Source organism: Watersipora subatra, chromosome 10, assembly GCF_963576615.1.
Source record: "Watersipora subatra chromosome 10, tzWatSuba1.1, whole genome shotgun sequence".
In the NCBI taxonomy this organism is placed as follows: domain Eukaryota; kingdom Metazoa; phylum Bryozoa; class Gymnolaemata; order Cheilostomatida; family Watersiporidae; genus Watersipora; species Watersipora subatra.
In genome coordinates, this window is record NC_088717.1 from 59,441,475 (window position 1) to 59,468,607 (window position 27,133).

General features: G+C 37.0%; 2 protein-coding genes across 3 annotated transcripts; one reads left to right on the forward strand and one right to left on the reverse strand.

Annotated features, from left to right (window-relative positions):
• Positions 1 to 269: 269 nt before the first annotated feature.
• On the reverse strand, positions 270 to 13,391 carry LOC137405919 (opioid-binding protein/cell adhesion molecule homolog). Of its 2 annotated transcripts, none has more exons than XM_068092386.1 (9): positions 13,232 to 13,391; positions 7,766 to 7,893; positions 7,596 to 7,686; positions 5,056 to 5,198; positions 4,443 to 4,619; positions 3,622 to 3,823; positions 1,870 to 2,015; positions 879 to 1,023; positions 270 to 634 (listed from the first exon to the last, which is right to left on the reverse strand). In XM_068092386.1, exons 1-9 carry the CDS (start codon positions 13,278 to 13,280, stop codon positions 603 to 605), a joined length of 1,113 nt encoding a protein of 370 aa, XP_067948487.1. In that variant the 5' UTR covers positions 13,281 to 13,391; the 3' UTR covers positions 270 to 602. The 2 variants fall into 2 exon arrangements, with proteins under 2 accessions (XP_067948487.1, XP_067948486.1); XM_068092385.1 differs by having other exon boundaries at positions 7,557 to 7,686.
• Positions 13,392 to 16,503: 3,112 nt separating this feature from the next.
• On the forward strand, positions 16,504 to 26,023 carry LOC137405996 (lachesin-like). The gene is made up of 9 exons (XM_068092495.1): positions 16,504 to 16,794; positions 17,336 to 17,457; positions 19,696 to 19,819; positions 21,013 to 21,155; positions 21,299 to 21,475; positions 21,806 to 22,007; positions 23,413 to 23,558; positions 24,118 to 24,262; positions 25,590 to 26,023. The coding sequence occupies exons 1-9, from the start codon at positions 16,731 to 16,733 to the stop codon at positions 25,694 to 25,696; spliced, it is 1,230 nt and encodes a 409-aa protein (XP_067948596.1). The 5' UTR covers positions 16,504 to 16,730; the 3' UTR covers positions 25,697 to 26,023.
• The last annotated feature ends 1,110 nt before the right edge of the window (positions 26,024 to 27,133 follow it).

Sequence of the window (27,133 nt, forward strand, 5' to 3'; positions counted from 1 at the left end):
ATCACATTTCGGATTTAAAAGTAGTGATGACAACTTTGTAGTCACTACATACACAATAGCAACAATCACACCCACTAGCCACTCGCAGTAGACGAGTGTTAGCGAATGGTGCGTTTCTTAGAAAGCACCTGCCATTACGTGCCATTGGTAATATCAATCTCAGTCATTGTAACTAGATGCATGTAACTAAGGGACCATAACTAGTAAATGTATGTAGTATTATTGTATATGATTTACTCTCTATGCATTTACATCGCTCTCATGTCGGCTGTTGATGTATAGAATATATTTTCAATTATACAAAAAGACAAATTTTATGATAATGACTGAATAACAGGTGAGACAGGTTAGACTGGTGACGACGGTTAGACAGATTACACAGGTGACCAGGGTTAGACAGGTGACCAGGGTTAAACAAGTGACCAGGGTTAAACAGGTGACCAGGGTTAGACAGGTTAGACAGGTGACCAGGGTTAAACAGGTGACGAGGGTTAGACGTAAGACAAGGTAGTAGTTTGAATCTCTCATCATTCATCTGCCATAGTCGGGTGAAAGACACAGCTAAGAGTAGCATAAGTGTACGGGTGGTGTGATGCACAGCCTTACTGGCGACCCCCGGCAAATGTGTTGATCCCTGCAACATACAATCGATGTGCTTTAGAAATTGTAGGCTAATGGTATGACGGAACAATAAGGAACAGGTCTGGTAAGTCGAAATGAAAGTCTTAAAGGCTGACCACAAAATCGCAATGTTTTTTGGCACTCCGCATGTAGTGTCAGTTTTATACTTTCAGAGGTCAGGGTTATAAGAGAATATTTTATACAAAGTCATAGCGTACTTTCAGATAAAGAGTGTTAAAACAAAGGAGACAACTTACTGTCGAGGGATACAACAGCCTGATCTCTTCCTCTGTTGTTCGTGGCGCTACACACATAATATATCATATCTCCCGGTTCAACAGTGGTGATATCAAGGGAAGTGAACAGGGCATCTATGGTGCTCAGTCGACCTACATTCATAATCTAAAAACCAAATGATATTTAATAAGCAGCGATAATAATAACAGAGCTAGACAGCTAGCGTGTTGAGAGAGAATGTATCTTTATGTTAATACTAGCTGAATACCCGGCGGTGGATGGTTAATAGATTAATTACCCAATGAATTTGAGTAACTTATGTTAGTTTAAATCTTTACAATAATAAGAGTCGTGTCTGAAGACAGGTTAATAATTGTTACGTTACAAGTGATCTCTAACGCATCTAGTAGCTAATAGTAACCAACAAGATTTTCTTAAGTGCTCAAGTGTCTTACTTTAATCGATGTAATGAATACGACCACAATTATTCCTTGGTATGACAATGTAGTTGCTTGTCCTAGTGGGTTAGTTCGATTGACTCTGCAGGTTCTGAATTCAAATCCAGTGCAAACCTGATTTTTGTTCTTAAAACTTTATCGTTATAACTGTACACACAAACATCCAACAGACAAACACCGAGATTTATGTAGATTGAATACAACGGGCTTGCCATGGAACGAATCTCTGACAGGTAACGGTTACACTCCCATTCCAACAAGTGGTAATATACCATTTGCAATGATGATTTCGTCGAATACAAACTCTAGAGCATTTGGAATGATCTTGTACGTTGCTACGTACACAAGGGCATAGCTTACAAACAGCAGTTCATAGCGAATTGAGAGTTAACTCTGCGATTGACTCTTAATAATCCTAACCACAGCTACTGCCATAGAAGTAAAACCTAATTATTCCAAAACACATAATTCTCAATCAACAGATAGATTGTGACCCAAGGCTTGAACGGCTCATAGATGCTGCATTTCAGCTTCAACCAAAGAATAACCTAACCTTCTGCTCAATGCTGTACTTGCTGTCTGTCCGTATAACCTGAGCATTTGCAAAGAATGTGTCATCAAATTCTAAATCTCCTCTTTCATAGCGTTCTCCATCCTCAGTTGTCATCCCATACCAAGTCAGGTCAGGTCGAGGGTGCCCTGTATACAACAGTTTAAACAATTTAGGGCTTTTAATAAAGTTAAAAGGAAAACATATTTCAGCTTCATCTAAACTTGAAAAATATTAAATTTGTGAAAAGAACGAGTTCGGTCAGCTAGAGAGATACCGTAAAACCTCTAATTGAACACCACCTTTATTTGACCGCCACCTCATTTTGACCGTCACTTTGACCTTTATGAACCCATAATAGCAAGTGATCAGCAGAAAATTGTCCACAAAATCAAACTAACAATGATGCGATCACATCAATGACAATTAATTATTTCGTTGTTTCTGTTCGCATCGAAGTCCGTTTTCTAACCCAGAAGACTTTTGGTTTTTACGTTAAAACTATGAAAGCAACACTATAGAGATAAGTACAAACTGTATCAGGCTAATAGTAGTACCTTGTTTAAAGCTGTCTTAGTACTTCGACCTATGCGACAAACGGTTTACATTTACGATGGTATATGAGCGACTAGTTTTAGGCTAGAAGTTGTGCTTAGTACCCACAGGGACGAAAAGTTTATCATTATTTGTGCGAAATTTAACGCGTTAAAGTTTTACTGCGCTAAAAAAGTTGTCGCTAAGATGAAATATATATATATATATAAAATATATATATATATATATATATATATGAAATAGCTCAGCAGTGCAGAAGAATAGTTGAAGTCTTCAGTAGACATTGTGGAGGGTATTAAACAACCAGAAGAAGATAAAATCGTTTCAAATGAAAGCAACAATCAGAACACAAGTGGCCGAGCAAAGGATGCAAATTTTTTTTCAAAAATGTTAATATTTGCTTCTGCTTGTATTGTAATAAGATGGTTTGTATATGTCACTTGTTCTGGAATATACATTTGTAGCATTTGATAAATTATTATTATGTAACTTGAAAGAATTGCAGATTTATATCATAGTATTTGATAGCATCCTTGCGGCTATCTTAACTCGACTTGCAACGCTCATAACTCCTCTTCTCCTACACATAAAAAGCCAGTTTTGGCTGCAGAATGTAGCAAACATATCAATGAGTGCAATGAGCTTAAAATATAGTTATGAAATAAAAAAACGCTTTTGAATTGAAATAAAAATCGACCATGCCAATAAATTGCAAAGCAGGGCACAGGCTATAATATCATTGCAGGTCAATTGCAAGCAATACATATCAAATGGTAGAGATATCTCTCAGATTCCCAATGCATAGTTATTTAGAGACCACAAAAAGTTGGAGGTAAATAAGCTGACTTATTGCATCCAGAAGGGTTCAGGTCGTTCAGGGTTAGCGTCGCTCCACCTGAAGGAGAGTGCAAAATATAGGCAACATTCGCTTCGCCCATAAAAGGGTTAAATTTATTTTTCCGGAATTCTGACGAGCTATTTGAAAAATACAACACCAGCCTACATTTGAACGCCACCTCTATTTGACCGCCACCTCTATTTGAACGCCACCTCTATTTGACCGCCACTATAGGGGAATGGTTGAAAAAAGCGGTATGGTGTTTAATTAGAATTAAATTCCAATAAGTTTTTTATAGTATTTCCCATGAGGAGACAATCAAAAAAGACAAGAAGCAAGTATTAAACTTCAAACATGCTCACCCTGTACCCGACACCAAATCATCACCCTCGTGTTTTCCCCGGTGTCTGAGCCATAAGTTGGTTCAAAAACAGTCACAATAGGTTTGTACTGGACAGAGAGTCGTGACAAGAACTCATCAGGTGGCTGAATATTGTTATCAGCGCTGCATCTGTAGTACCCTGTGTCCGTCCTGCTCACATTGTATATGATTAGGTTCTGCGACTGTTAAACCAACAAGTCGTCAGCCAACAATTACATTGTACAATGTAATTGTAGTACATGGTAGTAGCCAAAGTACATCATACTAGCTCTAACCTACATATCATGTCAGGGAGTCATCAGAACTAAAAGAGGCTGTTCAGGGAGTCATCAGAACTAAGATAGGCTGTTCAACGAGTCATCTACTAGAACTAAGAGAGGCTATTCAGGGAGTCATCTACTAGAAATAAGAGAGGCTGTTCAGGGAGTCATCTGCTAGAACTAAGAGAGGCTGTCCAGGGAGTCATCTACTAGAACTAAGAGAGGCTGTTCAGGGAGTCATCTACTAGAACTAAAAGAGGCTGCTCAACGAGTCATCTACTAGAACTAAGAGAGGCTGTTCAGGGAGTCATCTACGAGAATTAAGAGAGGCTGTTCAGGGAGTCATCTACTAGAACTAAAAGAGGCTGTCCAGGGAGTCATCTACTAGAACTAAGAAAGGCTGTTCAAGGAGTCATCTGCTAGAACTGAGAGGCTGTTCAGGGAGTCATCTACTATAACTAGGAGAGGCTGATATATAATTGAGACTCCTTAAGAACAAATTCTTTACAAGCTTGTAATGAAACTAGTTCTGTGTACTAACTGTTTCCGTGTCAGAGAGTTGAACCCTGGACTGAACAGCTCTTTTAGATGGAAGAGGTGCACCATTTGCCCGACTCCATGTTACGTTTGGACCAGGGTTGCCTTGCGATATACAAGGAAATATTACCGTTCCGCCGAGGAGAACATCGATTGACACACAAGATGCAGCAGTCTTTATCTACAGTAGTAATGATTCATGTTGATATTCCAACATTTTTTTACTAAAATAACATTAAGTCTTATTTACTAGTCTGTGTGTGCTAGTCTATAAACCTATATAAATCGCAGTGATTGTCATTCATCTGTCCACTTATAGCGATACAGTGACAAAAATCCACTTCACAGAGGATTCGAACACAGAACCTCCAGGTATAAAGACCAGTGAGCTAATCCACTACACTACATTGTCCTTACCATTCCATGGTAAAGACAATGCTACTACACTACAGTTTCCTTACCATACCATGGTGAGGACAATAAAGACAGGGCCTTCCCTACTAATAAAGACTAGCTTAATTTACTAGATTACCAGACAAGTTGCTCATATACAAACTGTGTACTAGTCTATCATATTTACTACAGTATAAAGGATGGAAAAGTGAGAGATAGCCAACCTTTGGAGGAGACAGCACAGTGAGCTTCACTCTCATTGTGTCAACAGGAAGTTGCTCATTCGGCAGCCGTACACGACACTCATACCAACCGCTGTCATGAAAGGTGGCAAGATTCACCGTCAGGGAGTAGAGTATATTTGAGCCTAACCAATATCATGAATTCAATGCAGTCAGCATTTGCACACGGAAGTTCACATAACATAGAAATTAACTATATACAAGCACTCACAAGTATCCTGCGGTGAAATGAGAAAACAACTACTATCTTATTAATGGCTGTCATTGTAATATGAAAAGACAACTACTACCATACTAATGGATGTCATTGTAATATGAGAAGACAACTACTACTATACTAATGGACTTCCTTGTAATATGAGAAGACAACTACTACCATACTAATGGCTGTCATTGTAATAAATTCAACAAACAATTGGAAGGTAAAATAGTTTTGATAAAAATATACAACCAGAAGACTTTACAACCTTCCAGCTGTTTAATCACTACATGCATGATGGGCATGTAATGAATCATATAAGTCACTACATGCATGATGGGTATGTAACGAATCATATAAGTCACTACATATATGATGGGTATGTAGCGGAATCATATAAGCTCCAAGAATGACTTTCTACAGGTAGTGAACATGAGGAATTACTCAACCACAATCCCACATGAACAGTTATTACGCGTAAAGGTTTATAACAACCACCATGGCGCAACAAATTGAATTATATTGGTCAAAAAGAAAGGGTTGCCTAACAATGATCATATCCAACCCCATGAAATTATTAAAGGTTGATTTGCAACAAAATTCACATTACAGTTATTTGGTATCAAAAGATTCGCCATGTCTTACTCTGTTGTGTTGTAAGCGCCAAATATGTGGAAATGTGATTACCAGCTCTTAAAAGCTCAAAAAATGAAAAGCGGCCGTAGATTGGAATCTCTTTATTTCGATGACGTAACCACGAAATTTGGTTATCGTCTTATCACGTATGTTCTCACGTGAATTGAAAGGCCAATACAAAGCTCAATATAAAACTTATCGTAGTACTAGTTTATGACAAACACTTCGGGTTTTACCGAAGACCCCGTATCAAATATAGATGCTCGCTACTTTACAGTTTTGTTTCGGCATTATTCAATTGTCAAGTCGTTCTCTGATCATGTGACCCAATACTTCGCAAATAATTTTTGCAGCACTTTTCGATTATCACAGGTGACCAACAGGCTCGTCAGGATTATCAGACAATGATATGTACTCCTTCGAGCTAAGGTTAAAAAGTTTAACGATTTTTTACGGTAAGTTATAAGATATCAGTGCTAAAAGTGACAGCATTACAATGACGATAAAACAGACGCGTAAGAATGTCACAAAGTTGTGATGCAATGTGACAGGTTCGAGATATCTGGTGTTGTGATTGTATCCTGATGTCTGCACAAGGCTAAGAGTTAAGACGTCCGGGTGTAATATTGCGGCTAACTATGTATAAGTAATATAGCGTCTATATAATAATATGCAGAAGATTGCTGTGAGAGTATAAAATAACCCTTTATTGCTGACTTGTAGACATGTACACAGTAAACTGAATTGTTATGAACTGCTGCAGTCAGACTATTTATACCTCCTTACAATTATTCTAGAAACTTCCAGAAAATCCATTCAAGAAAAATCTAGTAATAGAACAATGCTTCTAAATTCATGATGATCAAAAAACAAATGATCATGACTCATCAGCGTATTGCGCAATAGCTATTGTCATGCTATAACTTTGTTTATGATACTATATACAGCACTCAGAATCTGTGACAAAGAACAATAAACATAGTTTTATTGAATGCGTGAAGTATATTTGTGAAAATATTTCGACGAATAAGGTTGCAAGAAAGTGTAAACAGAAACCATCTCTCACAACTACATCACATTCAAGCCGTTTTGGAAAGGGAATCCAAACTACGGCGGTCTCGTGTGGCTGCGATTTTCTGTTCGTTTTTTAGCTTTTAAGAGCTTGTAATCACCTTTCAACATATTTTGCACCAACAACACAACAGAGTAAGACATGGTGAATCCTTTCATATCAAATAACGGTAATGTGGAATTTGTTGCAAGTCAACCTTTAAACATGGTATAAGCTTTGAATGTAATTCTATGTAACGCACCTGTATAACCTGCCTGCCAGCTCGAGCTCATCTCCTGACCAAACACTTGTTAGGTAGAGCACACCGGAACCCGTTAACAATCAGCTAGCAGTAGAATAAATGACAGAGACCCAGTTACAATAAAGGTCAGCTGAGAGGTCACATCATACTACATAAATTATAAGTGATAGCTACTGTCTCCTCCTCAATTCTTGCAGATAGTACAACTGCACCCAGCGACATGTTAAACTAACACGATGTCTGCTGACATAACCCAAGCTTGTCCTTGACCTCGTGGAAGAGCTAATGTAATGTTGATCAGACGATTTGCTGCTCAAAACATGAAGAGCTCTTACTTGTTAATTCAAAGCAGCCAATCACATACTTTTCTTTACCCTCTATAGTGTTATGCTCCTCTTTAATAGAGCAGTCAGAGGAGATGGTCTTGGGCGCGCCCCCAGTTGCATTGAGAAATACCCATTCTACCTGAAAAGGATAACCAAATGGCAGATATGCAGCATATTCACTCAGGCTATTGGGACTTGAATGTCACACTGCTACTCACACTCGCTTGCTCTTGGACATCTCGGTCGGTCGTAGAAACTGTACAATTGAGAACACCCGCTGCGCCGGAGGATACGACCACCTCTTCGGGCTGTCGTACTATCAGTCCACTTGACTGGCTGTTGACCCCTGCAAATATTTACATAGAACTTTATTTACGAATGAACTCATAAATTTGCTGTTCGACAGCCATTTCACTAAACGGAAGTATCTAAACACTATGGCAACTTTACAAATGGCCAATGGTAAGTACAGGAGCTACAAAAGTGAATCAAACTTTCGATGCAACAGAAGATCAAACCACTGTAGTGCTGAAGAATGTGAGAGAAAATGAAGGGTATCATTCCAAAAAAACTGAACATTAACTTGACTAGCCTAGAATAATACTTGACATTGTAGCGGCGTTCAATACTTGGTCGCCATGCCTCCGTTTTCTATCACAACTACATTTTTCTGAGACACTCCTGACCAATTACTACACTACCAAAATCAACAATTTCTGAGCTTTGGCACATAACCATAGCCATGACAGACAATCACTTAAAGTACTACTTTGGCTTACCTTTAGTTCACCGCTCACAATAGTCGCAACTGCTACCATATGCATAATGCCAGCTAGTCGCAACTGCTACTATATGCATAATGCCAGCTAGTCGCAACTGCTACTATATGCATAATGCCAGCTAGTCGCAACTGCTACCATATGCATAATGCCAGCTAGAATTTATTAGTGAACTTTTTTGTTATAAACGACTTGAAATGGAGTTGATAAAAGTAACTGTCGCTAGATGTACTCTATCCTGTAACCAAGGAGTGAACTAGGAATCCCTTCAGTAAGTAATCCATACATTTGACCATCAAGGTTCTTATCTCGTTTAGACTATAAAACTATTTAGATGTCAATTGACCTTATCAGAGACAATTTTTATCTGATAGTGCTATCCCTAGTAATTTGGCAATTTAAATAATATATGTCCACAAGGGACTCGACAACCAATAGCCCAGTGCTTGAACTCTAGCAAAAGATATCAAAATTATGCAAATTAGTAACACTTAAAAACTTGAAACACGATAGTTGTAAAATATTAACAAAGTTTCCTAACTGCATTAAAACATATAACTTTGCTTTAGCGAAGTCTTCCCCTAATGCGTGTCACGAGAAAATGAAGGAAAGATAATGTAGCACAAAGTAACCTCACTTTTAGTTTGAACGTAAGATATTGCCTGAATTTTACTGTCATGTTATGTAATCAACCATCCATTTCCAGTCCAAATTCCATACTGAACCCTACGGAACTACCTAGTGCATCACAAAGTGTCAGTACTGAACCGTACTGGCACTTTGTAATGTGGTATTAATATTAGAAACTCTCTAACAGTTTTCAACTCTTCACCCTATCCGCATAACAAGCTGTAGGCCTATTCAAATTTTTGCAATAACTGTTCAATTTTTGGGTGTTATGTCGACCATTAGATGTATGGAGCTTGTTGCATTTTTTTGTTTCAGTTGAGACACGGTGCCTTTGATGTTCCTTGAACACTTTCTACAAACTAACGATTTACAATGATCTAATTACTTATAAAGCTATCAGTTGATGACATCAAATGACACAGTGGATGATGCCAAATTCGAGATAATTTTTTAAGATAATTTCTACCTCAATAACAAAACCTTAATGCTTTATTTTCTAACGACATAAAAAACTGCGGATGCCAATGCCACTATCGTATGGAAATATCACCAAAACAGAATACAAACAGGGAATGAAGCCAAACCACAAGATAAGCATACAATACGTACAAGCAGCAAGATGCCCCGAGGTATCAAAATAACCAATAATTAAAAAACATCAAAAGCAATATATAGAAATTACAAAGTGTAAGGACTCCATCACAGAAAATGAGCGAATCGCTCTGCCAGAGAACCACCAAAGAATGATTGGAGACGAAACAGAGGATTATACATATACAGGTCTGTCATCCGCTGTCAGACAGAGCCTAGATACCTAGAGTAAGCCACGAGCTCCACCCTGCATGTCTGCATCATGTAAACCGACTAGAGACTTATGCAAACAAGATAACTTCGCACACCTGACAGAGCATTGAGCCTCAACACTCGACCTACGCCATACAGGCCAGCCTTGCCTGTTGGACGGTTGGGCGACAGTCAATAGGGCGACAGACACTTAGGCGACACTTTCGGTTCGAAAGGCGACAACTTCAGACGGAAAGGCAACACAGCGGACAAACAGACGACAATTCTGGACATTGAGGCGACAATTCTGAGGGCAGGATTAATTCAAAATATTAAGTCCTGGTATGGCCTGTTATGTTGTTGTGAATTAGTAGTGAACACTAACAAGACACCAACTTTATTGATGCTCAGATCGGAAATCTTGCATTAGCATACTTTTTACGCATTGCTCCACCTTACTTCCTTGGCATCTATTACCTGCTTATATCCTCATTAATGCCATTAATCTGATTACACTATTCTTTTGCACACAGTAGAATTTCATATTGTATTAATGAATGTACCAAATATTTATTTAATTGAGATAGTTGTTATTTAAAAAAACTGCTGAGATTAATATGTCTTTGATCGCCCAACTATTCTTCTGTTCATCCTTTTCTACAAATTTAACTTTAGAGTCTGTCAACACGCTCAGAAGTCATTTAGCCAGTCACTATTTTCTTTTTCACTTCCTTCCTTGAATGCTTGGAAAACTGGCAAGATGCTTATCAGTGTGGCAAGAGTCTGAGATTCCTTACCGCCTAATTTATGACATCATAGAGGTACCAACTTTTTCAACCCCTTTGAAGCGATGCATTCTTGAGTCACTAGCATACCGCTGTTGATGAGTCATTATACTACCTTTGGCTCATGTATCATGTATTAGGACCCTCAGTAGTAGATCTCAAATTAATGTATATTCTTGTTCTGATTGCCGTATGAAAATAAATACATACATATGAGTTTAGCTTTATACATTTTAATAAATTTGCTTTTTGGTATATTTATACAAATAGTAAAGCTGATTTTTATCATATATAACTTTCAAAAATACGTATATCAATAGTTTGCAGCATTAATTTTTTTTACAATGACTTTATTCTGATTGATAGTATGTAGATAAACCCATCTAGCGATAGAACTTCTCTTTCCTATCTAGAATGACGAGATCAGGTTCACAGTTATAAATTGGCAACTGAATATTACTTTCTACTAATTCTAAAACTTACATGAAAAGATAATTTGAATTACAGGAGTATAATTGTACACAGTGACTCGCAGGTGCTCGAATGCACTTGCACTTCCAATCATACACAAAAATAATTGCAGGAAATTCCCTACACCACTATTTAATAAAGTTGTTATTAAAGTTCAAGCCAATGGCTGTCTATGTAATATCTTCCCATCTTTTATGAAGTTTGTCTTTTGTTAAAATAGTCGCATATAAAAAAGATTCATAGTGCGTGTTAAAATGCAAAATATAGTATATGATGTGGTACATGGCAGCATTAACCTGCAACTGAGTATATATCACAAAGGTCTTTGAGGTGTTGATCACTCCTCATTGTCTCAAACTACAGGTTGTGTGTGCCATCGGGATCTGTGACAAGGCTAATTCGGTCAAATATCTCAAGTGACTCTAGGGTAACATGGCATCAGGACCAGTTGATTTCTATGCTTTGGAGTGGATCATTTCTCCATAAGCTTTCTGTGATGCTGTTTAGTCTTCTTGCAACAAGCTGCAGAAGTTAGTAAAATATGGATATATCTTAGACACCTATGTCAGAAAAAGCCTTCACTCTTCATACTCAAATAAAATCTCAACAAAAATAGATCCGTGTGAACCGCAATTTAGCCTATTGAGTCTGCATTATAATGACATTGAATTATTATCATAATTGTAAAGAAACAAGGATAAGGAAATCATAATTTCCACAAGTAAATGAGAAATTACAATAATAGGGAATTGTCTTTTCATCTCACACAAAGAGCAAACTCTTCTCCCAGCTACGGCGAATTTTGACGATCGAAACCATAAAACTATTTCTTTTCGAGGTAAGAAAACTCTAAAGTTTCAACAATCAGAGAAGGGATAACTCTAAAGTTTCAATAATCAGAGACAAGATTGTCGACAATTCAGCCGAGAACGTGACTTTTCGAACAATTTTGAACAAACATGCTGATACAAAAACAAGTTTTGGTGTTTTAATTGAATAAGCTAGATGCATTTTTAGAAAAAAACCTTAATATTTTGATAATTGTCTGGGCTAGCATAATTAGAGAAATCCCAATACCACCAATGGCGTTTAAAAATACATGTTGCAATTTCGATTTATAAAAAAGTCAATAAAAAACAATAACACTTTCAAGGCTACGTTTCAAAAATATACGTAAGCATAGCACACAACGACAGCATCTCATAGTTTGTCAGTACATTACCTTGCCTTCAACCAAACAGCAAACCAATTTGTCGCCTTTTAGTCTAGAATTGTCGCCGGTTTGTCTGCCGTGTCGCCTTTCCGTCTGAAGTTGTCGCCTTTCGAACCGAAAGTGTCGCCTAAGTGTCTGTCGCCCTAATGACTGTCGCCCAAAAGTCCAGTTACCATATCTAGACATCTGTCAAAGAGAACAGCTTCAATGACTCAGCCTCCCTCTCCCTCTCTTTCCTGAGGGCCTGCTTAGACGCTCTCCTTTCTGCCTGCTGAGAAGCCTCTCTCTCCTGCCTATGTAGCCTCACTTTCCTTCACCAGCTGAGCTTCTTCTACTTCACTAACTCAACTGCTGAGCCTCTCTATGCTTGACGGTCAAAACTCGCAGCTGTACTGAGCAAGCGAACATGGGCGACCGTTCGAGTAACAGGTGGTCTACCTTTTATTAGTTACTTTAACCTTTTGTCATTAATACTATTGCTTAGAATTTTGTAAGTTGTGTATTTTAATTGGTGGACTCATAGAATAAAGAAGTAACCTTTACTGGTAAATATCAGTATTGCTTACAATAGCCTAAAACCTTCACTAGTACCTAAACCAGTAATGATCAAAATAGTTTCCACAAGCTAAGCAAGAGTGCACAAACTAAACATAGTCAAAATAGAATAAGATGGCAAAGCAAATTCAACACTGATTTTGTGTGTGGATGCAGATTAGTTGTGCATAACATAAACCTTCGATAACCACTCATAATACCACTAAGCTGATAGAAGGCTCAATACTAACACTGATAGTCTCTTCTCTAACATCAACTACCAGTGACAATTGAGGTGAGCCACTGCTTCTAAAATACAACAGAGCTGTTACAGAATTTTGTTTCTTGTCACAGCAAAATATATACAGTACATGTATATGTAGTACAAGCAACGTATGTCCGAAAGCGTCAATGGCAGGCTTTGAACACCGTGATATGTACGTATTTAAATATCGTTTGTATTTATTTGGATTTATAAATATGAATTACCCTTTAGATAGGCTGACAGCAGCAACATGACCGTCCATGATCTCAGCATTTCCACCAATTTGCCGTAACCGAGCGTCTCTAGTGGGATATTACTAAATGATGTTGCTAATTTGAGAACTACGCAGCGATAATTCTTAATCGGCGTTGAATCTTTGACCTACCTACTTCACAAAATGAAAAATGTATCTTCTAATGACGTCTATGCCGTGATAACTAAAGTAGCCTTAGATCTTTTTTTTAACTTTTTCACATAGTCGTAACTGTCAAACACGAGAGATAAAGCCGTTTCGCGCAGGCAACTATTTTGCGATAGCAGGGCCCCACTTGTGGTGGAGTTCAAGTTCGTGATCTTCTCGGAGTATGACAATCAGCTACATTTAGTTGTTGCAGGTTTATTCTAATCAAATCTCAAAGATACGGTTGAAACGATGCTAGTGCTAACTATTATTATTTTTATTTAGTTGTGGCTAGTTTTTTAAACATATAAGATTTTGATGTATCACCAATCTAGCTGATAACAAACTAAAAAGTAGGACAACTTCGTGAAATGCCAGATACTCATTTAAAAATTGCATATTTATTTAATAGACATGTAAATAGATTTTGTTTTCAATACCGATTTTTCATCAAATAGTTTGAATGTGATGCAGTAGGTTTACTCTTGTAATTTGACCTTTTTCTTAGTAAATGAACCAAGTGTTACTTGTATTAGTTTGCTTCTCACTATTTATGGTTTATATACTAAGCATATATGAATATCGATATAGGCATGTTATTCTCAATTCACCAGATTAAATTAGCATTTAAAAGTGTATTTAATGGAGGCTTGGCTGGTTTTTGTTCTATATGCCTTTGGTTCCACCATAGATCAAAAATATTTGAATGTATTTTTTCATCGATTATGGTTGTACAACGGATCATAAGTCTTTGTAAAGAAGCTTTTGCAAAGTGGTGTACTCAAAAGATTAGATTGGCACAAATTGTTTTGTCGTAAGGCTTAAACAAATCCTTCTTCTAGCCAAGGCCAACTATTGTACTGAACACTTGATTTGTTGATTGTTCTGTTTGATTTGAGAAACATACCCAAGTACAGTCAAACCTGCACTTATGATCACATCACCGTACTAATTTTTTAATAAGTGATATAAACTTTGAGCAAATATTTTACTCTCCATCTGAATTAGTTTCTAAAATATGACTTTCAAGCGTTTCAAAGCGTTGTTGCTTCGTCAGTAATGAAGCAGAGGATAGGTTAATATGAAGTGTAAAAACATAAAAAGTAGTAAAAAATACATACGCTAAGCTGGCTCACATTTTTTCAAGTCAAAGAAAGTTATTTCAATGTAACTAAGATGTAATGTAACTAACTAATGTCAAGTCTAACTCAGATTACGTTATGTCAAGTCAAATTCAGAGTATGTTATGTCAAGTCTAACTAAGAGTATGCTATGTCAAGTCTAACTCAGAGTACGCTATGTCAAGTCTTATTTAGAGTATGTTATGTCAAGTCTAACTAAGAGTATGCTATGTCAAGTCTAACTAAGAGTATGCTATGTCAAGTCTAACTAAGAGTATGCTATGTCAAGACTAACTCAGAGTACGTTATGTCAAGTCTTATTCAGAGTATGTTATGTCAAGTCTAACTAAGAGTATGTTATGTCAAGTCTAACTAAGAGTATGCTATGTCAAGTCTAACTCAGAGTAAGCTATGTCAAGTCTAACTAAAAGTATGCTATGTCAAGTCTAACTCAGAGTAAGCTATGTCAAGTCTAACTCAGAGTACGTTATGTCAACTCTTATTCAGAGTATTTTATGTCAAGTCTAACTAAGAGTATGCTATGTCAAGTCTAACTCAGAGTACGCTATGTCAAGTCTTATTTAGAGTATGTTATGTCATGTCAGAATAAATAATGCTTTGTATCTTTATCACAACCTTTCACTCAGAATTTATGCGACGCTTAGCTTACTTTTCCATAACTTTTAAAATGTTTATATGCTAATTTTTATTACTTTGTTAATTTACTTTTTGCATAGTTTTATGTAATGCGGCTTTTATGTAAATATTGAAAACTTTTACTTGATGTTTCCAACTTGTTGAACGAATTAAACGAAATAATATGAGTAATTTTGGAAAGCATTTTGCTGCAACACGCTACAGTTTTGGAATATGAAGCAAATTTTGGAATGAATTCATTTCATTTGTCGAGGTTTAATTGTATTGTGTTATTGTAACCGTTAACTGTTTAATTCACCGTATTTTAATTTAGTAATGCAACTGGCTTATGATACGGCTATCCGAACTTGTCTACTGGTAATACATGTAATTTATATGACCACCATTTGAACCTGCTACTGGTAATACTTGTAATCTATATTAATATCATAAGAACCTGCTACTGGTAAGACATGCAATCCTGCACCACCTGTGCATGGCTCGGGCTGACAGCGACTAAACTGTCAACACCCATTCAAATGGGTAGGGTGAACTGTACACCCTTACAGATCCAAAAACATCATCTGTAAAAGGGTTGCGCTATACCAGGGATATACAGTGGCAGCATCTAAAGGGATCGACAAACCTATCTATTAGTCAGCCACTGCAACAATGTGGAAATGCAAGCGTGTCTGACCTGTTCTTGTCTGTTTGATACCATATCCTTCCTGTCGAGAGAGTGAATCTGGTTCAGCAAAAGCCAGAAATCACTTCCATGCATCGCATGGAAGCCATCTTCCATGGCATCGCATGCATCTTTATAAAATGAATGGCAAATGTAGCAATCGGTCTGCAACCATAGACAGAGCTGTCTTAATCGCCGCTACTGACTGCAAGAAAAGAATGAAACTAGCTTGTCCTAAATAGAAAGGGTGTATAAGACTTTCTAAGTTGGAAAACAGCAGTGCACAAGTCAACTCACAGTATATGTGAGCTTGCTCTAATTTGTCTATGTCAAACCATTCAATTAATAAAATTATCTTGTCATAAATAACCGAGTGTTGAAATGATTAAAGCAATAGGGTAGTTTTTTGATTAAATCGAACAACAAAAGTTTTATGACAATAAAACATTTAATACCTTTTATGGTAAGTGATATGAGACCTATTACAGCAGCAATAGCATCTGTATTGTTTTATAGTTATTATATAACAGTAGTTAAGTATCAAGCCAAGTGATTCTCATTAGATTTAATGTCTCTCAGTTTTTATTTTCTATCAGAAGATTAGCTCCTGCTTGCTGTGGCTAGAAACTCGGATTAAAAGTGCTGGGATTATATTTGTCTGAACTTGGGAAATCAACTGAACTAGTCCAGTATTTGTTCAGCGAAGCATGTGCTTGTACACCTTTGTAGGTTATGAATTACCTTTAGCTCGCTGTACATAAAACTGAAGATTAGGGTGACAATGACTGAAATGTTCTTCTTTCCAGACTCACTCGTGTTCAGTCAACTCCTATTTTACGACATTGTGTTTTAGGATATGAGCTGTTACTGATCGTTGCAAGATGAGATTTCGAAGTATCCTTGTTTTCGTCTGCTATTCTTGGGCGCTATTTACATATGCAGGAGGTAAATTTATTTATGCACTTTCGTACTAGACTTCCTCAAAGTGTGCCATTTATGTAGAAAGTGTATGTTAATCAGGTGGAGAAAGAAGGCTTTAGAGAAGTATATCTCTTCTACATTACCACGTTTTACATTTATTAGCGCCCTAAAAAATCTGGTTAAACAGAAAACAACTAGTTGCTCCAATGGCGCTTTCGATAATTTCCTTCAATACGTTACTCTTGACGTTACGTTACTCTTGATGATTCTGCTGAAAAGTTTGTATTGAGTTAAATGCAAGTTTGTTATACAGTTTTCTCAAAACATCCGATAAACTCATCCGATAAACTCATCCGATAAACTCATCCGATAAACTCATCCGATAAACTCATCCGATAGATTCAGAGACAGAACCTGATATTGGGAAATTTTACTGCATGCGCTGATATAGTGAGATGGGTATATTAACCATTAACATAGTTCTCCTGTGTTGGTTAGTATTTAAGTATATATGTAATATAATACTTGGTTTAAAACTTACAATATATTCTGTTAAATATTATAGTGTCTGGTCAGAGCACTGGAAGAATAACTCAACAAGCTGAGGAGGTTGTGCGGTCTGCTGGTGCATCAGGAACACTCAACTGCACCGTAACGGGTCCTGTAGGATCACAGGATTTTGAGATTGTAAGTCTTGTCTTTTCTTACTGGCTCATGCTAGCATCTTTTGTTAAGGGTAGTTATACTTGGTAGGAGTCACTACAAGCAGCATCACTCTATGTCTTCAGTTGTTTCATGTTAATCAGCATAACTCTATGACTCAGTAATCATCTCATATCTTCATATTAACCCATTCAGGACTAATTAGTTATTGGTTGACTGCTCCCCCAGCCCAATTAATTTTTCACTAGCCTTACAATTAAAATAGAGCTACACAAAATTGAGTATAACTAGAGTTCTTTTCAAAATAATCTTGATTTGTTTTTTGCAGCATAACAAAGACATTCCAGGCTACAATGTGATATAAATTTTTGTGCACCTTTACAAATTCTACTGACCACAATTTCTAATAATTCTGTGAACTTTTTTTTTATCAAAATTGTTTTTCATGTTTCGTAGCAGCTCACAAGCAGTTTTTTGATACTGACATTGTTGGATCTATGTTAGATTGATAGCAAACTTTATCAGCAGCAAATAAAAAAAAAGATTTCTCAATTCCGAGCAATAGAACAGGTGTTACTAGCTTCTAACCAACACTACGTCACTGACAGTTTTATCAATTATATAATCAAACAATTTGTTAATTTATATTGAAATGCATTGCAGAGGTTATTATGAATATATTATGCATAAAAAATACTCAAGTTACCAGCTAACAGACAATCAATTACTAGCAAAAAAATAGGTGTAAAAATACAGTAAAATATGTTGTAAAAAATACAGTAAAAATGAATATGCATGAAAACGAAACAATATATACATGTATAATAAGGGTGTGTTCATTAAAAAATTATGACACGATGAGAGTTATTTGATGCCAACTACACATGCATATTTGCTGCCATTATAAGTTAGTTGATGCAGTATTCATCAGATATTGGTGTTGAAGCCCTAGGCTCATCAACAATGGCATCATCACTCACAAGCCCTTGACTGTCTTCACCTACATGTAGCAAATATGATCGGTAGTAAGCAACCTATTTGCTTTCAAACTTCTTGTACAGCCTAGAAAAAATTGTGCTTTAGTAGCTTTTCAGGGTAAATACCTAATAACAAATTGAAAATAAGTAGTCTACTGCAGCTAACAATTGGTAATACAAATTGCAAATATTTTTTGATACTGTAAATATAAACACAAAAAGTCATGAAGATGATTACTGTGGTAAGTGTCCCCTATCGACCAATATTAGAGCCTAGTGGTTGAGGCTAGTTTATAGTAGATGTTGAGGTTGAGAACTATATGCTTGACTAATTGTGGGTTGAACAATTGGATATAAATGAAATAAGAAATTTTTATTATCTTGTAGTTCTACAAGGAAATCATAAAACTATTGTTTATTATGGGGTAATAGAGTGATGAGTTCATGCTGCAAAAAGATCTAAATTTTATTGGATTGAAAATGTTATAATCATGTGTATCATGAAAAAAATCCATATCTTACACTGTTAGAATAAAGTTTGTTAGAAATTCACAAGAAAAATTTCGGCTTTTTATCGTTTTTTTTTCGGTAAAATTCTATAAATTGCCACATAAAACTTACCTTCTTCCATCAGAAAATTCTCATTTTCTTCTTGAACATTACTTCTGTTGCTATTTTCTTCCCCTGAGCTGATTACCGCATCTAATTCACTTAAAAATTTTGCCATCGTTCGGATAAACCTTTTCCAATATGGCGATCATCAAATTTCCAAAACAGTTGATATCTATCACATAATTTGTTAGTTAAAACTTTCTTGTCCAATCACATATTTGGTATCAAAATGATGCCCAGACTCTTAAACTTCGTTTGGTGAATGAATAAAACCGATGTACCTAAACAGCTAAGCAATAGAGCAAATCAAAGTTTAACCCGAGTACTTCGGGAATGGGCCCTGGAGAGCACAACTCTTCCCGAGGTATTCGGGAACAGTCCTGAGTGGGTTAATCAGCATAACTCTATGACTCGATAATCATCTCATATCCTTCATATTAATCAGCATAACTCTATGACTTAGTAGTCATCATCTCATAACCTTCATGTTAATCAGCATAACTCTATGACTCAGTAGTCTTCTCATATTTTCATATTAATCAGCATAACTCTATGACTCAGTAGTCATCTCATGTATTTCATATTAATCAGCATCTCTATGACTCCATAGTCATCTCTTATCCTTCATATTAATCAGCATAACTCTATGTCAAATTCGACATTGCTTACATAGGTCGAGTGGGTGTTTCTGAACAATTCGGGAGGACCTAAAACTGTGAGCAGAGACTGTATAATTGAAGAGGAGGATGAGCGCTCAGCTATAGAGAAATATTTAATCGTCTGCGAAGAACTACAAAGTGCGTCATTTCTATTTTGCTTCATCATTTAATGCTCTTTTTTAAATTTTTGACTTGCAACAAAATTCACTTTATTGTTATTTGGTATCAAAAGGTTCATCATGTCTTACTCTGCTTTGTAGTAAGCTCAAAATATGTGGAAATGTGATTACAAGCTTTTAAAAGCTCAAAAACAAACAGTTAATCGCAGCCATCACGAAAACGCCGTAGGTTGGAATATCCTCTCCAAGACGGCTCAAATGGGACGTAGTTGAACACGATGGCTTCTGTTTACACTTTCATGCAACCTCATTCGTCAAAATATTTTCACAAATTACTTTACGCATTCAATAAAACCCTCTCTATTGTCCTTACGCATCTATTTCATCATCATTGTAATGCTGTTACTTTGAGCTCTGATATGCCAAAACCTAGCCTTAAAAGTAGTTTAATTTTCTACCTTAGCTCGAAGGAGTGCATATTATCCTCTGATAAACATGAAGAGCCTGTTGGTCGCCTGTGATAGTCGAAAAATGCTGCGAAAAATTTTCCGCGCCATTTGGCAGGAAGTATGGGTCACTTGATCAGATTACGGCTAGATGACTAGACCAAGCTTGAACGAAACTGTAAAGTAGCGAGCATCAATATTTGATAAGGGCTTTCCAGTAAAACCCGAAGTGTTTGTCATAAACTAGTGCTACGAGACGTTTTATATTGAGCCTTTTATTGGCCTTTTAATTCACGTGATAACATCACGTGTCAAAACAGTAACCACGTCGAGTTGAGTACGTCATCTACATAAAGGGATTCCAATCTACGACGATTTCGCGATAGCTGTGATTAACTGTTCGTTTTTGAGCTTTTAAGAGCTTGTAATCACGTTTCCACATATTTTGCACCTACAACACAGCAGAGTAAGACATGGTGAACCTTTTGATACCAGATAACTGTAATGTAAATTTTGTTGCAAGTAAACCTTTAACTAAAATATGTGCTACATGTAGGACAGCTTCTGCCAGTAGTCAACCACATATTTGAAGCAAATCTTTTTATAAAGGTTAGCGTACATGATAAGGAAATCTGTTAACAGGACGGTTTGTGATTTGCAGCTTCCTGCAGCGCTCATAGGTTAATCAATTGACTGTGTAGAAAGCGGCAGAAAGATGGATTTAACGCATCTGTCTAAAAAACTGTCTGGTTGTTATGTTTTACAGCTACGTCTATAAAATACTCTCTCACAATCAACATGCTTTCTCAACAAGACAATGGCTGGTACGAATGTCGTGTGAGACTCTCTAACGTTCTCTTGCCTGTAGACACTATGCATGTCAAGATGACTGTCCTCTCACCGCCTACTGTGAGTCGCCCTCCCTTGCTTGATATATTTTCAATACGATTGTATATGATGCTTGCGTGTACTGAGCATTAGTAGAACTTCCTTTATATCATGTACATGCATTTACCCTGGATCGTGGCATTCAGTTGTCTGATAAATTGTAGATACAAGAGTCTGCCACTCCACTTGTCATAGATGCTTACATTAACCAGACAATACAGTTACCTTGCTCCGCAGAGGGAGTACCTGCACCCAATGTCACGTGGGGCCGTGGCAATGGAAAGCCTCTTCCACCTGTGCGATCCTCTTCTACTCGAAACAAAACTTCTGATATTATCACCGTGAGTTGTCTTGTCTTGCAGCTGCACTTCTTTGATTCGTGCTCTCTGCGCTTTTTGTTTCATTTTGGTAATTAATTTTTTGTGTACATGACAGGCCATTTTAGGCCAGTGCATATACTTTCTGCCAACTGTATCCGTTTGAAACTTGTAACATTAACAGACAACAGGCAGAGTGCTATACCGTGTGTTTGAGTTGAGTTGTGCCTGCATCAGCTTTTAAGGCAAATCAAGTAGTCCACAACCCTAAAGTATTAAATGTTGCCGCTTAGTTAGGCTTGCTGATTGGTCGGCTGTTAGCTTTTTACTGACTTTTGGATCTATGGTCGACAGAATGAGACGCTGACAATCAGGAATGTAATCAAAGAAGACGCTGGAATATACCGGTGCAGCGCTGATAACAACATTCGTCCACCTGATGATTTCTACAGTAGGGTGTCAGTGCAGTATAAACCAACCGTGTCTCGTGTTGAACAGAGCTATGGCACTCCTACAGGGGAAAACACACAGGTTATGATCTGGTGCAAGGTAGAAGGTGTGTACTAATATTCTACCTCGTGTTGTGTGATGTTCTCAAGGATCTATGAGGTGTTCCTTATATTTAAGAAATAACAAAGGTTCATAGTGAGCTGTTTGTATGTATGTCTGGTATTCATCAGGGCGCAAAGACATCTATCCATGTTACTGACGTCTTTCCAAGCTTGTGTGTACATGTAGAAGTTTGAGCTCAACTCAAAGTCATATCTATACGTAATGAAATTTGAGTTTCTCAATTTGTGTCGCTCCATGAAGTTCAAAGTGAAACCTGAAAATAGTGAATTATAGAAGTCAAGTAAATTCGAAGTATACACAGGTCTAGTTAGAGTAAGTTACACGCATCACTTACTCTACCACGAAATATAATGTATTTGTTCCGATGTTAGCTTTATTACTTGAAGTCTTTATTAAGTCTCCTTCTACTATTATAAATTCTTTGCTCTAGCTGACAACAGATTTGACAAAGAATATCAGAACAGGTTGATTTCGCATGTCAAGGTCTAGCTGTATTCGCTTTACCATACAATTGTTTTAACATACAAAACAGATCACTGAATGAGTTCTACTGGTATGTAGGGGTTTGACTGTAGTTTTACAATCGTATAAATAGTAAAACTAATGGTTAGTCATAATAAATGTCATATTCTGATATGAAAGTATCAGGTTGTATAGTATAAGTTGCCAATTTATTTAATATTCTTAAAAATAAACGTATTGGATAGCAGACATTTGCAAAGACATTTGCTGATGATGCTTGTTAAAAAAATTGAATGCACTAAAAGACTTGTGCTGGTGAGCTCTCCCTCCAAATATTGTTTGTTGAAAACATGGTACTGCATCAGGTAACTTTGAGAACATGACTGCTGATGCCAATAACTCATTTCCTCTTAGTACTGTGTACTAAGAGGAAAGTACACCACACTTGGTTTAGAGTCTGTCTAGTACTTGTCTAGCATTTGTTTAGTGTCTGTCTAGTGTCTACTTGGTGTCTGTCCAGTGTTTGTTTTGTGCCTGTCTAGTATCTCTCTTGTGCCTGTCGAGCATCTGTCTAGTGTCTGTTTAGTATCGCTCCGGTGTCTGTCTAGTATCTCTCTTGTCTCTGTCTAGTGTCTGTTTAGTATCACTCCGGTGTCTGTCTAGTATCTCTCTTGTGCCTGTCTAGTGTCTGTCTGATGTGGTCTGATGTCTGTCTAGAGTCTGTCTCGTGTTTGTTCTTGTTGATCCTCTTGCATATTGTTTTTTTACATGATCACTATATCGTGTAGTCTTATAACGTTTGTTGGTCTCTGCAAAGATATAGATTGTAAAACCAAAATATAGCATGTGACTTTGATATTAGTCTTTACCCTGTTATGACTGCTGGATTAATCGACCATAGCTCATATACTATTATCGATTTTCAGGGAATCCAAGGCCATCCATGATGTGGTACAAGATGTCATTTGAGCAGACAGAAAGTTTTGATAGAGGAGAGTTTGAGCTTGATGAGCAATTCTTTTCACAAGCTAGTGTAATCAGCAGTGATAGGAAGTATAAAGTGGAACAAAAGGTTTGTACCTGAGGCTATGTTATTCAAGCTGGCATAACACTGGTGACAGGAAGTATGTGTTCAAGTTTTGAAAAAAGTTTGAAAGCTGTTTACTTTGCAGAGTGTGTCATCTTTCTCTACCCAGAATAGTATAGTCGCTTTTTTATACAGTTCAATCTCTCCTCTCTTTGTTGTACAGTATCACTACTCTATATAGTACAGTTTCTCACTTGTATACATTCTCTCCCCTTTTTGCTGTACAGGATCACCACTCTACATAGTGCAGTTTCTCACTTGTATACAGTATCCCCCTCTCTACACAGTACAGTCTCTCCCCTCTATGCTGTACCGGATCACCATTCTACACAGTACCATGTCTTCCCTCTAATACAGTACTGTTTCCCCTCTCTGTACAGTGCAGCCAGTCCTTTATACTGTACAGTTTTTTCTCTATCTCTGTACAGCGCAGTTTTTCCCCTTTTTGTACACTACTGTTCCATTCTATAATGGACAGTCTCTCAATGCTCTCTGCGGTATAGTATTTCTTCATTCTGTACATCACAGCATTTACTTTTTTCAGGTAATGATTATCGGCAGCCTGAGCACGATGGAATCTATGTTTTACACTCTCACCCTGCTCACTGTTGAACCCGGAGACATGGTCTATTATGTCTGCAAGGCTGAGAACAAGCATGGAACTGATGCTACCGATGTGCTCCTATACAGTGAGACATTTTCATAATCTATTAGATGCTTTTGTTTTCAAACAGGACTAGTTGTGGTGACTACTTTAGTAAGATGTGCATATGACAGGACTAGTTGTGGTGACTACTTTAGTAAGATGTACATATAACAGGACTAGTTGTGGTGACTACTTTAGTAAGATGTGTATATAACATGACTAGTTGTGGTGACTACTTTAGTAAGATGTGTATATAACATGACTAGTTGTGGTGACTGCTTTAGTAAGATGTATATATAACAGGACTAGTTGTGGTGACTACTTTAGTAACATGTATATATAACAGGACTAGTTGTGGTGACTGCTTTAGTAAGATGTGTATATAACAGGACTAGTTGTGGTGACTACTTTAGTAAGATGTGTATATAACAGGACTAGTTGTGGTGACTACTTTAGTAAGATGTGCATATGACAGGACTAGTTGTGGTGACTACTTTAGTAAGATGTACATATAACAGGACTAGTTGTGGTGACTACTTTAGTAAGATGTGTATATAACAGGACTAGTTGTGGTGACTACTTTAGTAAGATGTGTATATAACATGACTAGTTGTGGTGACTGCTTTAGTAAGATGTGTATATAACAGGACTAGTTGTGGTGACTGCTTTAGTAAGATGTGTATATAACAGGACTAGTTGTGGTGACTACTTTAGTAAGATGTATATATAACAGGACTAGTTGTGGTGACTGCTTTAGTAAGATGTACATATAACAGGACTAGTTGTGGTGACTACTTTAGTAAGATGTGTATATAACAGGACTAGTTGTTGTGACTGCTTTAGTAAGATGTATATATAACAGGACTAGTTGTGGTGACTGCTTTAGTAAGATGTGCATGTAACAGGACTAGTTGTGGTGACTACTTTAGTAAGATGTGTATATAACAGGACTAGTTGTGGTGACTACTTTAGTAAGATGTGTATATAACATGACTAGTTGTGGTGACTACTTTAGTAAGATGTGTATATAACATGACTAGTTGTGGTGACTACTTTAGTAAGATGTATATATAACAGGACTAGTTGTTGTGACTGCTTTAGTAAAATGTGTATATAACAGGACTAGTTGTTGTGACTGCTTTAGTAAGATGTGTATATAACAGGACTAGTTGTGGTGACTACTTTAGTAAGATGTGTATATAACAGGACTAGTTGTGGTGACTACTTTAGTAAGATGTGTATATAACAGGACTAGTTGTGGTGACTACTTTAGTAAGATGTGTATATAACATGACTAGTTGTTGTGACATGTATATAACATGACTAGTTGTGGTGACTGCTTTAGTAAGATATATTGTGTATATTTGTAGGAATTACTACACTCGCTGATGAGAATAGCAAATCATCTGTTACGACTAACTCATGGATGGTACTCAGCATTTGTCTGATCGGTTCTCTGCTGCGTTTCAATCACTAGGCGGCTGATTGGTTGAGCAACAACACTAAAATTTTAGATGACAATATTTAAAGCTTTTTTTATTTTTAATCTTCAATCTCTACACTTCAATGGACAATCATTCCATGGGCCATTTTACCTTGTTCTACAATCGTAATCTGTCAATCATTTCATGGGCCATTTTATTTGGTTTTACAATCGTAATCTGCCAATCATTCCATGGGCCATTTTACCTTGTTTTACAATCGTAATCTGTCAATCATTCCATTTAATGCACACTATTTGTATATATATATTTTTACAAATAATACTTTGTTTTCTTATGTAATAAAATGTCTCAGTGCATCACTTGCTCTGGAGTTATTTAACACGGGTGTCTTATGAGGTCCTAATGCTCTTCTGACTGAATTCCAATCTGTATGAATAGTCTTCTTGATAGGCAACCTATAGCAGGTGCCCAACCACAAATCTGTATGGTACCACTACTCCTAGTCATACAGTTGTGATAAAATCAATGGGATAGTGATGAGTTGAAACCCGACCCACCTTCTGCCAGCATGGATGTCGTTGTGAGATACAGGGATGAAAACTACTTACCCATGCAGTGCAGAAAGGCCTTAATGACATGAACATTGGGAGTTGTATTGAGATCAATTGAATTGATGAGTTGAATTAGGATCACTTGAGTTGAGGGGGTTGAATTTAGATCAATTGAGTTGAGTGGGTTGAATTAAGATCAATTGAGTTGAGGGGGTTGAATTAAGATCAATTGAGTTGAGTGGGTTGAATTAAGATCAATTGAGTTGATGGGTTGAATTAAGATCACTTGAGTTGAGGGGGTTGAATTTAGATCAATTGAGTTGAGTGGGTTGAATTAAGATCAATTGAGTTGAGGGGGTTGAATTAAGATCAATTGAGTTGAGTGGGTTGAATTAAGATCAATTGAGTTGAGGGGGTTGAATTAAGATCAATTGAGTTGAGGGTGTTGAATTAAGATCAATTGAGTTGAGGGAGGTTGAATTAAGGCCAATTGAGTTGAGGGGGTTGAGTAGACATCAATGATCATTGTGTAAGATACTAAATGTTTTCCAATGCCTTCAGAAAATAGGTTGAGATTGACCTATCTGAACATACGATTGGTTGAGATATGACCTATCTGTTCATACGATAGGTGATGCCGTGATGAGCATAAAGGTGCAGGAGCTCACTGAACGTGTGAGAGAACAGCTGGGACTGAGTGATACAATATTTTACTCCTATGCTAAGACAATGTCCACCAACGACCTGTCTGTTCTTGTTACCCTAGCATTACTGGGAGTTTGCTTGGCTTCACACAGTAAGAAAAACTTCTAAGCCTAGAATAAGTTTCCATTTGCTTCATCGTACTTATTTTGACTCCTCATCTGCTGGAGTCGTCATCACTCTCATCAGCGCTTGACAATATCAGCTTGTTTGAAG